The following is a 14671-nucleotide window of genomic DNA, read 5'->3' as shown; positions in this document are numbered from 1 at the left end:
AGAGCGTTTTATAAAGGTACTGTATATATAATACTGTAAAAACTCAAGCCTTCGCTAGATAATGATTGTCAAAAATAAATTATCTTAAAGAGCAAAACAGCAAAAAAGTAAATGATCTAAAAAAATGTCATAGTTGTTAAATACCCTTATGCATAAATACCTCTCATAAACTAGAATATGAAAGAAGAACAGGAAACTGTTTTTCCTGTTTTTTTTCATAGAGCTTTTTGCTGCTTAGGGAAAGCTACTGTAGATGAAGCATGCAGCATGGTGACTCTGGAGGGCTGGAGTCATGCACCAGTTCTCTGTGTCAGCATTGATATTCTACCCTGCAGCGCAGCTGAAGTGGGTTAGTAAACCTTATGGGGTTGCATATTTGGAGGATTCAGATGAGCCGGATTTTGTCTGGTAAAATGGACCTTGACTTAACAGATATTCATCCTATTACAGTCAAAGGCTTGCTCCTGGGTAACGCATTAAGCACACACTCAATTAAATTATGTTTGGGCATATGTTTATTTTGGTGCGAGGGGGTGGGCATGTTAGGTAGCTGGAATCTTCCAGTTTTCTGGAGCCTCCTAGTTGGTGTGGTTTCTGTGCAACTCAACTTAAAGAATCAAGACTTTGTTAAAAATCAGATCCTTACCACAGAGATTTTGTCCCAGCTGAGTAATTTTAGGCATTTTTAATTGTTTAAAAACTAGTTTAAACCCCCCCCCATGCTATCTGAATTTCTACAGTTCAAAATGTGATTCCTTTCAGGGAATGCCATCTAAAGTATCTATTAAACCTGACCCAATTCTGCTGTTCTGCCTGTGTGGCCTCCTTCTCAGAACACTAGTTTCCAGCTTCCTGACCAACCAGCTGGGTCATTATTTTTGTACTTTCCTCCTCTAAGTCCATTCATCTATTTTCTTACTGCTTTATGCAGCACAGGGTTGCAGGGGAGCCAGAGCCTATCTCAACAAGCAACAGGTGTAAGGCAGGGTACACCCTGGATGGGACGCCAGTCCGTCGCAGGGCAGACACACAAAGATGCAAAATCACTCCAGGGCCAATTTTCCCGGAAGCCAATTAACCTACCAGTATGTCTGTAGACCATGTAGGGAAACCTACAGGAACAGAGGGAGAACATACAGTACAAACTCCAAACTCCATGCAAAGAGCACCCCAGAAATTGAACTGCGTAACAACACTGCGAACCACTGAGCCACTGTGCCTCTTTCCTCCTCTTAATTCGAACCCTTTTTAAGCTTTTCTCAACAAAGATGGATTGCTTCCAGCTCTCACTAAATTAAGTCTAATTTCGTTATTGCCTTTCCCTTAGATGCTTGACAGGGCTTCCTTAGTTCCGAGTTTGCCCTGGCTCTCTGCCACTGGCTTTGCTGGGAGGTGGAAGAGTTCCAAGAACATTATCTCACTCTAATGTTAGGGAGCAAGTGTTCATTGAAGCACGTTGGAAAATCAGCGCGTGATTTAGTGTTGTGTCCTTCTATGTAAAACAACACTGCCTGGAGTTTTCATCCACCCTGCAGTGTATTATCTTCAAGGGCTCCTTTTCTATGTTTTAAATCCTATTTATAAAGTGTAGGCATGCAGACACATCTGTGTTTTGAAGAGTTAAATCCCTTGGGACCCCTAGAGTGAAAGCAGTACTTAGCGAACCTACAGTTCCCTGTGTGAAGCATGGTGTTACCACCTTGTGAAAAAAAAAAACAGGAATAAATTATTACACTTATAATTAATCAATAATGTAAGGAAAAGAGTTTCTTATTAAAATGATTCTGTGCATTTGCATAATGCTTATCATCCCAAAATGCTGTAGGTATAGAAACCCACTTCATCCACCGCTGAAGTGCAGAACCAATCACTCAGCACCCACCCAGTGTGAAGCAGCCCCAGTACACAGCAAACCAGGTGGAGTGAGACATTCTTCATCCACTCAATTAAGAGGGAATTCCTGGACCTGCACTTTAGGCTGGACACCAGAGTTAACACCTCTGTTCCTTCGGAAGGCACCATGGGCTTTGACCAGCTAGTCAGGATCTTGGTCTATTGTCTTATCTGACTGTTGCAGCGTTTTCGTGATTTTCGGGCCACATGTGGCAGCGCAGTTGCCTGCATGTGAGATCAGACAGGTGAGGTAGTCTTAGCTCGGTCTTGATAGCTTGACACTAAGGTTCCCACCAGCTGTCCTTCCGGCAGTCTGCTATAGGAAATCAATATCATGGCTGAGCAGTGATACTCAATACGGCATGTTTATAATCAATGAAGTGATCAATATTTCATTTAGCAGGTAAGTCAACTGTGGGGGGATTTGAATGGAAAATAACCTGTCCTGCATGTTTTCCCCTGTGTTCAGAGACTAAAAGAAAAAAAAATTGCAAATCCATGTGATGCTTGGTGATTTTTAATCCTCCTGCTTTAGCTTATAAAACATTCTACCCCAGTTCCCAACTCTGGTCCTAGTGGAACTGCGTTTTTTTAGATTTTGCTCCAGCCAAGTTATTAATCACAGACTAATTGATTTTAGTTTTCTATTTGAGGGATATTTGTGCAGTAAATTTGTTTTCAGCTCTTAAAAAGTAAAGTGGGATTTGCACTGGGTTTCAGAACTACAGTACCCTCATTCAGGCATGTTTCTTGAAATGTAACCAATTTGACATCTCTTTAAAGGAACACATGCTCATTGCAAGACATATTCCCAAAAACCAAGGATGGTCGAGAGGCTGCACAAAGTTCTGTATGCTGAATATCCTGGAAACAACTTGTACCCTTGGAGAAGGATATTTTTCACTCAGGACTGACCAAAGAAATATGTTAATTATAAGTCTAAACAAGCAAGCAGATCAATTAAGCCATCAATTAGTACTGGGGATTTAGAGCTCAGTTAGAGTGAAAGCCAGCAGTGTTCCTGTAAGACCAGGGTCAGGATGCACTGTTCTACACTTTAGTTAATTACGATTGTAATCTATAAGCCTTAGAACCACATTACCATGAAATAAGTTTTCAAAATGTGAGAAGGGTTCTTTTTGAAGGAGACTTTTCCAGAGTCTATTTTAATTTATTTATAGCCACACACTAAGATTGTCATTTTTGGGAGTTTTGCAAGTGCCTTCTCAGTAAATTGTCCATCTCACAAGTATGAAAACCTCAAAACCAGTTTGCAGACATGCACCATAACTTGTTTTGCTTGCTAACAACACAGCAGTGTGTCTCTTCTGCAATTCGAAGCTCAGTGCTTGAGTGGGAGCAATGGAGACTGCGTTTAAATTGTTCACTGTTCCCCAGGGCTCAGTTCTCATACATGGTGTGCACTCTACAAGAGCACATCTCCTCTAATGCTCCCTAATGCCCTGGGCCTCCCGCCTCCTCCCAGACTGACTGCTGCTGGGATAAGGTTGTGCCCTTATCTTTCCCAAACATTCTGACAGAGTTCTTACTGCTAACAGGCTTTAAAGCTAATCTCTAGTCCCCGACGAGAGCTCCTTTCACCACTTCCTCCCCCTCCCATCCGCCTTTGTATTTATTTATTCATGGCGTTTTATTTATTTCATTTGTAGCGCCCTGCGGAGGCAACATAACAGCCGACAATGGGACCATTTTTTCACCGGGTTATCCGAACGAATACCCCAGCTCTGCCGACTGCATATGGTTGATCACCGTAGCCCATGGGCAAGGAGTCCACATCAATCTCACTTTAGTGCACGTCCCGGGTCCGAACAATTTCATCACCATTTGGTAAGTGTCACGATGCGTAGTTTAGGACCCTATGCCGACGGTATAATCCGGAAGTGACTGGAATAAGACTTCAAGGGAAACACAGCAGGAGCAGGACGGGATGGCAGACAGGGGGGCGTGGCGGCTGTGTTTTGGTGCTCAGGGGTGTGGCGCAGGCGAACAGGTTCAAAACAGTCCAAATAGGGAAACCAGGGCGCAGTCCAATATCCAGAACCGGGAGGTCCATCCAAGACGAAGCCAAGAATAAAAACAAGGAACGGAGACATGGAACTAGGAACAAAGAAGTTAAAAATAGACTGACGAGGTCAGGCTCTCCGAGCCCCGGACCCAGCTGGTCAGGACGTCGTTTGGAAGCCTATGCCCTCAAGCCGTGGACGTGGGGCTAGGCAGGCCTCCGGGCGTCTGTCTTCCAATGCAGAGCCAGGAGTAGCGAGAGCGCCTGGCTTAAATAAGGAGGGAAAAACAGAGGGCAGGTGCGTGTAATCAACTAAAATACGAAAGGGCCGCAGCGCCCTTAAGAGGAGGGATTACGATCGTGACAGTAAGGCAGTGAGCGGGCAGGTCAATGCTGATAATGATCGCTTGGCAACGAGTCAAAGATTTCTGATTCTGCCTATTGTTCTCTTCATTATCTACGTCTTTTGCATCCATAGACAGATAGCAGTACTGAATAGGATGGGAGTGGTGTTTAGCTGTCACTGTTTGCCACTTCTGAACATGTACTGTACCAGGAGTGTTCACCCAATTTTTCCTCTATGGGCTACTTCAGAATAGACACATGAGTTTTCTTTTTTGTGTTCCGTTTCACAAGCTATGGTAGAACCGCATTTCACACTCTGTCCAGAGGCACTGTGGTCCACCGCTTAGGAGATCTCCAGGGTCCTTTTTTGAGAGGGAGAGAGATGGCTTTGTAGAAAAAATTGCTGTTTCAGGAATATCGGCCAATTGTGTTGCATCCCTTTTTCTTAATGAATCTTCCAAGAGGAAGTTGGTTTCCTCAGGGAACCGCTGAAGAAGGAGGCTAGATCTTTCTCCATCATTCACTTAAAGCATCGTTTTACTACTGATGCTCAGGGGGACATGGACTTGCGAAAGTGCAATAGGAATGCACAGTGTTTTTCCCTCAGAGACAGGGGAATATGCAGCCTTGAATCTTCATGTTTCGTGGGCCCTTCCTAACTGTGGGTGGTAGCCTCTGCTGACAAAATTCTACAAGTGGTAAGAGTGAGACATTCTAACAGGAGATGCTGGAAAATCCCCCTCACACAGTTGGGACACCTAAAAACTGTGTGCATGCACAAATTCTCACAGTTGTCCTTTTCCTTCATAATGACGTGTCAGTGTAGTGCCTCTGTGCTACATTGAAGCTGAGTATGTGAGTGGCAGTGTATGATTATCCAAAATCAGGTTTTTGGGGATCACACTGAATTCACCATTTATTTCATACCGAGTCTAAAGTCAACCATTATTTTAACTGGGCCTATTTATCATTTCCCACGTTTTTGGCAGATGGTGATCCTAAGAATTCTTTCGGGATCTCCAGGCCCGGAGTTGTGACCTCCTGTTCTCATTGTGTTTCATGTGTTTTACAGGAGCACATCTCTGCAGATTAATCTGTCTGGTAAACTGTCCATTAAGCAAGTTAGAAGGAACAAAAGAAAAATGTTCCGTTGTATTTTTCCAGGGATGGTCCTCAGGAGACGGCCCAGAAACTGGGAGTGTTCAGCGGGAACAAAGTAGTAGAATGTCCCAGCAGCACCACCAACCAGGTCCTCATCCGTTTCCGTAGCGATGCAGAAAAAGGAGGTCTCTTCAGTATCAGCTACCAAGGTCTGTGACTCCCCCCCACCTCCTTCTGTCACCAAGGTTTCACAGCTCCTGGATTTGGCTATTCACCACCCTGCCCTCCTTCTGTGGTTTTTAATTGCCCAAAATGTGTACATACTTATAAGGAGAGAACATTTTGCTTGGTGTGATCAGGTTGGTTGTTCGATTACATTTTCCCGTATGCTTTAAATACACACCAGATTACAAAAGGAATGTCATGAACTGTTTATGTGACACTTATCAAGCTTAATGGATGAAAAACATGATTACTGATATAAAAACACAAAGCTGGACGCAAAATGAGTAACATCATCATTCAGACAAGAGAGCACCTGGAGAAGAGCAGAACAGAAGTATCCCATGTTGCACTGCTGCTGTGAGTGTGCAGTGTGTGGTCAGAGTTGTCTGTCTCTCTGGGAGATTCACAGCTACTTCACGCTGCCTGGCCCCACCTCTAACCCCCCCCCCCTTCCCAGACGCTCACACCGTCTGTGATCAACCTGCGACTCACGAAAACACACACACACACAGACACGCAGACACCGTCTGCCTCCTGCTGCCTGGGCTACACCCCTTCAAGCAAGCCTGATCAGATCTTGAAGTACCAGATTAAAAAAAGGCATTGGTTACTTTTTACAGGTCTGTGGAAGCAATTCTGCTGGTGATGTAACATTTCAAGCACATTTAATGCCTTCTTACTAATTTAGGGCCGCAACCAACAAAACTGTAATTGTGGATGCTTGAAGATCACCATTTCAGAAAAAGAGACCCTTTGCTAAGCACTTTCTGTAGACGTTATAAAAGTCTTCGCCAATAAAGGCACGTGTTAATTTGGGATTTTTATGTTTATATCATGCAGTTACTTACAGTAGCTTTGAGGCTGTGTCCATTCTGTATCTTGCTTTATTATATTCTGTAGACTCTACCATGCTTCCACATGATTTTTTCAACTGTTAAAAACAAGCAATAGGAAGAAAAAAAATAGCAATTAAAATGCCTAGCCTTCATTTTCTTTCATTTCAGCTTACCTCCTGCAGTTTTGTCTGCCACCACCCATCGTCCCAAACGCTGAAATCCTGATGGCCAGCAAAGAGTTTAAAATAGGTAACTATGCCTTTGAAAATACACTCATTGGGCCCCTGAAAGCTCAATATTTGTTGGGTAGCTGCCTTTTCTAACGTGTTTCAATTAATAATTAGGGTGATGCTGAAAAGCTGCTTTAGTGTGCTAGAAACACAGGCTGAGAGTTAATTTTCTGGCTGGCCAGGACTCATTAATAATACTCCCAGAATAGAAAGAAAAACCTACCCTCATTCCTGTTTGTCATTCCAGCTATTTCTGTGGAAGGCAGCAGAGCAGAAATGCTGAAGTGGGTGACTTTGGAGTGACTTCTTGCAGCCATTAATTATATCAACCATGTTTTAAGTGAAATTGTTTTACAGTTTTATCACACTTTCTTTTGCTAACAGGTTTTCTCCCTCCAGCTCTGTCTCAAGTATGGAATATTATTACAGACCTGAGTATAGTTAGGGAGTGAAATATTGTTTTTGAACTCTGCCTGTTGTCTGGGTAAATTAAGAGATGAATATGTCCTGGATTAGAAAATATGTTAAATGTTTCTCATTGATTGAGCATCCAGATACTCTTTCTTGCTTTCATATGATTTGGAAACTGTTCCATATATGTTTTCTGAAAAAGAAAATTAAATCAAAAGTATTTTTATTAGTTTTATTTAGAATATTATTAAGTCACAATTGGATTCTAGAGGGTTATTAGAAATAGAGTATTTGTAATGTATTGTTTGCTAATTTATCAATTAGTCTATCTACAGTAACTGCTGTCTTTATATTGAGTGAGCTGTTTATTCATTCCTCTGTTTATTTGACTTTGGAATTAGTGTCTTGGGCTGATTCACAGAAATTGAGAGAAATTGAAAAGATCAATTAATGTCTGATCTAGTTACAAAAATTAGGTTCAACTAAACACAACTCGCTTGGCTGAGCAATGATCTTGGAGCACCAAACGGGCTCCAGTGTGCCAGTGTGGTGAAGGTATGACTGAGAGGGCAAAGTCTCCTTTTTTTGTGGCATTCTGCAGCTCCAGCAGAATGGTGGCGCAGGGCTGTAGAAGGTCCAGAACTGGCGCAGGCAGACAGAATTTGAGGGTCCTCAGAATACAGAAGGGCTTCTCACATGTGCCAGTTACGGGCGGTCCCTCGCAGTAGAGGATGGGCATTTTTGCTAATTGATTATACAGCACATTAAGTAAGTTAATTTAGTGCTTAACTGTTGCCCCCCCCTGGAAGGGGGAAAAAGAAAAACTAAGCTTTAGTGGGCAGTGGTTAGCATTGCTGCCTAGCAGCGCTGGAGCCCTGTGTGACCTGGGCTGCTATCTGCGTGGAGATTTTATATTCTCCCCATGTTCGCATGGGTTTCCTCTGGGTGCTCCTGTTTCCTCTAGCAATCCAAAGATATATGGTTAGGCTAATTGACTATTGGGATATTTGGCCTGTGTGTGAGTGTGTATGTCTGTGTCTGAATCTGTGTGTTCTCTGTGTTGGACTGGTGTCCTATCCAAGATCTGCCCTGCCTTCCACCCATTGCTTACTGGGATAGGTTCTGCTCCCCCACAACTCTGAATTGCATGCAGTAGTTAGAAAATGTATGGATAGCAACAATTACACTTCTGGTAAGTGGATGTGTTTCGTCATTCCAATGAAAACGCAAAAAAAATTAAATGCCTAAGCTCTGTTCAATTTTATTTGAAGGTAAGAAAATACTCTTAAAAACACGAAGTTAGAAATTCATCAGGGTCCTTTGGGTGGAGCAAAAGACCCGCTAGATTTCAGCCTTGTCCCAGAAATGTTGTTTATATTTTTATCTGCTATCGTAAGTATAAATTTAGAAGATCTTAATTTATGTCATCCTGTGATTCGATTTTTCACCTCAAGACTGGTTCTCTTGGGACCAGATACTTCTCAGTTTTTTGACTAAGTTAATTGCGTGTTCTCTGCAGGGGACATTGTGCGCTACAGGTGCTTGCCTGGATACCAGCTGAGTGGCAACGATATTCTTACCTGTCGACTGGGGACTCACCTGGACTTTGAAGGCCCTCTGCCGTCCTGTGAAGGTAAGGAGGCCTGTCTGTCAGGGGTGGCCCTTAGAGCCAGGTATGAGTTGTTGTTTTTTTAAATGCACAGAATAATAAGATACGGACCGATTGCCCAAGCTTTTTTTCTTCAAATTATTTTTTTTTCCATTTTCACTGCCCCATTCTCTGTTTTTCTGAAATGTAGCAGTAGAAGTATTGATGGGAAAGCTGCTGTGCTGTTGAACCAGAGCCTCTGTCATGGAGAGATACGTTAAGCTTTGCACCAGAAAACAAAACAAAAAAAAAACAAATTGAGAAAAAAGTAATCATGATGTTTGCTTAAGCCTGGAAACAAGTTCTTCTGTTTGATATCTCCCATAGAGTGTCGCACTTGGTAGTCATGTAACAGAAAACCCAAACAGCTTCCTCTCTCTCTTTCTATTCATATGAGGCTCCGTCCCATTCTTTGTTTTGTTTATTTTTGTTATTTATATTGTCTTTGTCTTCGTTAAATCACACTATCAACCCAGTACCTCACTGAATTCCTCTTTCCGGAGCCCCAGCAACCTGGGTGCTGTCACAGCCTCTTCAACGGCACTCAATCAGGAGGCCTGTCGAGGAGACTGGGAGAGGGGGGCTGAAACGGAGGGGGCGCTGTGTCTGTTTTTCGGGTCCCCGGCAGTGGGAGAGTGCGGCGTACACGCGAGGCGCCGGCGAGGGAGAGGGGGAGACGGAGCGTCGGCTGTGGTGCAGTGCCTCGCGGAGCACCAGAACAGGAGCGAGGGCTCATTGAAATGCAGAGGATAGCCAGGCTGCAGCTGCACCTATCAAATCACAGCCTTTTCACAGCTCCTCGCCGGAGAGAGAGGCACCCCACTCCCCTCTCTCCCCTCTCTCCAGCAGCAGATGGATCGCTTTGATATGATCTGCCCTCTTCACCAGACCCATCCCGTTCTGAGGCAGGAAGTTCCTGGGCTTTCTGGTTTTGGAACCTACTGAAGCAGCCGTAATTAGAACACATGCCCACAGGCATTCATACACATCAGCAGAATAGTCTGCAGCATTGTATTAGAATCTAATTTGATTTTTATTATAATTCTTCAAATGCTACTCTTGTATGTGGGATGAGTCCTTTTTTGGCAACACCCTCGCACCTGGTTAGCGTGCAGTGTAGGTTGCATTTATAAGCAGCAGTGAAGCCCTGAACCTGAGTCATCTTCATATCACCCCCTCTTCCCACATGCTTCCCACTCCTGATACACTAGCAGTGTTCTCTGTCTAGTCGAAATCCGAAACTCTCAATTACCCCAGTGCTGCTCAGACTGTCTATTCCCTACACTCTCACCCCCCACCAAAGTTTTGAAAGTCTTAATATTTGAACAAGGATTTATAGTCTGTGTGCCCCCCGCCCATCAACACTCACACACACACACACCAGCACAGAGCAGAGCTTCAAGATCTGTCCTGTCTCCATGGTGACAATGATAACCTGGCATGATTTTTCCTCTAGTCCTTGTGAAAATTAGAGCGCTTTCCCACTACAGCACATGCTTCACATTAAACATTTTTTGTGTGTTTGTTCATTTAACAACTTCACACATAATCAAACAGAACCTTGTGCTGAAAAGGGAAATTTGCTCCTTTTTCTTTATTTATCTTTATTTATCTTCAGCAGGGTAGCATTTGACTTCTCCTGTGATGGTATACAGTTAGTGCATACAGATAGGATTTAATTTCCCTCATATTACCCTGGAACACATACAACTGATTTCCCTTTGTGGTTTCAATGACCTACCTGTATCTGTAGTTACACTGCGTAATTTCAGGTGCTGTCAGAATTCTCTGCAAAAGATTGATTCACTACTGTGCGTGATGGTAAATTTAGAGTAGGGAAAGGCATTGCATTGTAAAGCATGAAAAGACATGGTCAAGGAATTAAACAATCCAAGGGAAAGCATAACAAAGTAAAGTAAAGGAACAAGTAACAGGTTTATTCCACGCTGAAAAAAAGAAGAAAGAGAACACAATGTTTCGGCCGTGGAGCCTTCTTCAGGTGTGTGTGAAGAAGGCTCCACAGCCGAAACGTTGTGTTCTCTTTCTTCTTTTTTTCAGCATGGAATAAACCTATTACTTGTTCCTTTGCAGCCTACGCATGCTGACGCAGCTACCCACCTAAAGTAAAGTAAATCCATGTTAAGTCCTGGTCAAAGTACCATGCAATTTCCATTGTGTTAAAATGTTCAGAAGGGATGCCTCAGCAGTAAAGGAGAGGAGTTCTTGCATTATTGCTTCTCTCCCTGTCTGTGTGTCTCAGGGAGAGCAAGCTGGGGTATGCGAAAAGACAAATTCCTAATACAAGAAATTGTATCTGGCCAATAAAGTGATCTTATCCTATATTATCGTATCATATCTTATCTTATTATTAACTGCTTGTGATCTGTGACAAATGGGAGCTGTATACACTAGAGTCTTGTGAGTGCACATACAGATAAGCATCTTAGACTGCAAGAGATTCCCATAGCTCCACAGTGTCCAGAAGACTGCTAGCATGGCAGCCTCTCATTGTAAAGGTCAGTGTGAACTTGCCCACACATCTTTCAATCTGGGAATAACGAGGCTGGAAATGAATGGGAGAGCAAGGGCTAATTTTATCTTACTGCGATGAACCAACAGACGCAAAGAGCGCTGTGGCAGACCCCGTGTGGCAGTTCAGCTGAGATGGCAAGCTCTGCCCCCTCTCTCCTGCACACAGTACTCGATGTTACTTGTGGTACGATGCCATTAAGGCAATGAGAGGATAATTTATGGTAAAATCCATGAAGCGGGACCACATAGATGTGGCAGGCAATCTAATTACGAGACAAAGTACAATGAGGAATAAGAAAGATGTTTGGCCACATACCTCAGTACCAATTTCTGTCTGGATATGTAAATCTAACGCATGCTGGTGGCCATAAGTTTTTTCTTTTTTTTTTTTCTAATTTTGTTTTCTGTTTACTGATAAATATATGTCTCAAAAGTGGGAAGCAGTATGATTTTGCCATGTGCTTTAAGCAACAATAGTGTGCTTTTGATGAGATTAAGGGCGATAGTCATTGTCATTGGCTGCCAAAAGCCATATATACTGAGAGGTAAATTCCATGCCGAAAGGTCGAAAATACAAATGTTTTTTTTTTGTGGAATCTCTTCAGGTTTGTGTAGCTGAAGAGGTGTAGCTCCTCACTCATATCACATACACTGTATTTTTGCTAGTTGGAACCATAAATAGATATAGGTCAAGTATAGAGCTGCGTCAGCATGCATAGGCTGCAAAGGAAAGTAATGCAAAGTAAAGGCTTATGCCATGCTGAAAAGAGAAGACACAACATTTCAGCTGTGCAGCCTTCTTCGGATATAAATGTATCTCTCTTATTATATATAATGAGATATATTGTTGTAGGGATGCAAGGAGTCACATCTCAGTCCCGCGAAGGTTTGAGATTAGCTTAATTTGTGATGGAAATATCCATTTCTGGACAATTACGAAGAAGAAGAAGACAAGCACAAGGTGTATTTCACAGTGCCCTGAATTCTAGCAGTGTTGCAGCGAGGTTTGTAGTCAGAGTCCAACTATGGTGACCCTATGTTATTACCATGAAGGGAGGTTTACGAATGACCATTCTACTGTACTTATGACCTAGTGGCTATTCCTGATAATATTACCCCCACCTTTCGGCTGTTCCTGAGATGTCACACACAATAGCAGGTGTCTGATTATAATGATCCCAGTCCAATTTCTACATTGTACATGTAAGAATGTTAGATGTAATTAAACTTAGTCTCAGTGACACATTTAGCCAATGTCTGCCTGGAATTTCCTCCCCCTTAAACATTTGTTATATCTCTGCAGCAGAACATAGCAGGAGCCTGGTTCAGGTCTTCAATTGAAGCTAACCCCCTTGGCTTTGAGTGTGAACAGTCAAATTTCTTATATTTCTTTATGTGTTCACTCAGCAGACAAACATATGGAAAAAAAAACAAAAAACAGTGGCGAAAGTGTTTTTTTGGTCTTCAGAGGTCAGATTTTTCAACTATATGCCTGTAAAAAGGCCTGGGAATGATTTGAAAACCTTGTTACAGGTGACTACTAGCTTGGATAAAAATCTGGGACAAATTGATCAATTAGAAAAAATTCTACATCATGTTTTGTGAAGACTGGACCTGGAATGAAATTTCACGCCTATAATAAAAAATCATAACAATATTGAAAATAATAAGAATAAAAACCATTGCAATTGCTATAAAAACCTTTAGACACTGCAAGAGAGCCTTTATCTGCTGTTATGCAATGGAAAAAAAACTCAGAGTTGCCTTCTGGTGTGAAAAAAAGGAGCACTAATAAGAAACTGATTAAAAACTGATTGATTACCCCTTCTGAGTCAATGATTGACAGCTAAAAGGCAGGCGGAATACAGCCTGAGGCTTCTAGAGGAAGTCTTACCCCCTAAGGCTTCTGAATGGCTGAAAATACAGTGAATGACAGTGTTTTTTACCAATCAGATCGCTATTGTGGATATATGTCATGCTTCAGAATAAGGTAAAAACATGGTATATATATATTTTTTTTGCTGGTTTTTGCTTTTGCGGTCTTGTTTTGCTGGCTTATTGATTGCCTTATCGATACATATTGGAAGTTTGGAAGTGCATCATCAGATAAAAAGTGACTTTGTGATCGATTGTCTTGGTTTTTTTTTAAAAAACACGTTTTTTTTAAAGCTCCGGTTGTCCTTTTTCGAATGATAACATGGTTTTGTGGCTTTGTTAGTAAAAATTGTTGGTATGATATTGACATGCTGTGCTGGCCGGGTTTTTTATTGGGGTTCGTGGTAGTTCGTTAATTTATTGGTTTATTGCACAATAGTGTCACAGCTGTGGAAACAAACTTTATGGTTTTGTTGTGATGATATTGGAGAATACTTGCATGTGAGAAAATTTGTGGAGTGGTTTGAAAAAAAAGTTGTTTATCTTGCGTTTATCTTAATAAACATTAAGTGGAGGCTGGGGAGATCCGGAATAATTCATGTTTGAAATAATTCTGACAAATAAAGTATTGTATGGTGCTGTATATGAAATCAAAAGCTTTAAAACTTGTGAGGAAGTTATTATGTATTAATATCACACTGAGAATTAATTCAGTTAAGTCATTAATACCTTACTGCAGTTATTGCAGTATATATACATAGCTTATGGTGACATGTAACAGCATACTTTTAATCTTTTTTTTCGTGGCGTTTTCCAAAAAACACCACTAGTGAAAGACCATATGCCTATTTAGTGTTGTGTGGGATTTATGATGTTGCTCAGAATAATGCGGAGAGTGCTTTTCAGAGGGAACATGAATGAAAAAAGTTAAAGTGACCTGCATACAGTATCTCTGGGTGTTGTTTATAATGAATCTATCCGCAACAAAAATTAAACGAATCAGCCATTCCGCATATTGCACAGCTGGCTTTGAATAGAATACAACTGAATCAAAAATGTGTAAATTGTGTATTACATTACCATTTTATCTAAATTGAATGGAGTGGGTTTAGTGAAAATAAGTTAACATTTTAAAAGGGTTGAAGTTCCCCTTTGATACTTTTAAAAATTCAAGGGTGTCCTTTGTTGTGCTTAATTGTTACAAGAATGATAGGGAATGGTGTTTCCCTGCACCACAGAAAGCATTAAAGGAGTATTTTATTTCAAGTGGGAAAAAAATAATTCCCTGACCATTCCTTGTCAAAGAGCTGTGCAGTACCAGTTTAGTGTTAGCCTGACTGCACAGGCACCTACACAAGCACCAAGGTTAACATGACACCGTATTTAATTGTAATATCATATGTGTACAAAACTGAATACTGTCTGTTTTTTCTTTAACAAAATCTTGGAAGGTGTCAAGTGGGAAATGAAATGGTATTTCCTGTGTCTGACTGGATTCAGGGACTGTTTGACAGCTGAGATCCTTGCACAAAATGAATTTATCAAAGGCCAT

The 14671-nt window shown here is 41.7% G+C and overlaps 1 protein-coding gene across 1 annotated transcript in view; it reads left to right on the top strand.

The window, feature by feature from the left end:
* The window catches only part of csmd2 (CUB and Sushi multiple domains 2), a 266444-nt gene that overhangs the window by 221064 nt on the left and 30709 nt on the right, over window positions 1-14671 (top strand). The window contains exons 43-46 of the mRNA XM_088932853.1: window positions 3564-3741; window positions 5426-5571; window positions 6592-6672; window positions 8584-8697. Coding sequence (XP_088788979.1) covers window positions 3564-3741; window positions 5426-5571; window positions 6592-6672; window positions 8584-8697 — 519 coding nt within the window. The remainder of the gene's footprint in view (window positions 1-3563; window positions 3742-5425; window positions 5572-6591; window positions 6673-8583; window positions 8698-14671) is intronic.

This window comes from Atractosteus spatula, chromosome 14 (genome assembly GCF_055471065.1).
Source record: "Atractosteus spatula isolate fAtrSpa1 chromosome 14, fAtrSpa1.hap1, whole genome shotgun sequence".
Classification (NCBI taxonomy): domain Eukaryota; kingdom Metazoa; phylum Chordata; class Actinopteri; order Semionotiformes; family Lepisosteidae; genus Atractosteus; species Atractosteus spatula.
The sequence above is the reverse complement of the archived record's forward strand: the minus strand, read 5'-3'. Positions and strand labels throughout refer to the sequence as shown.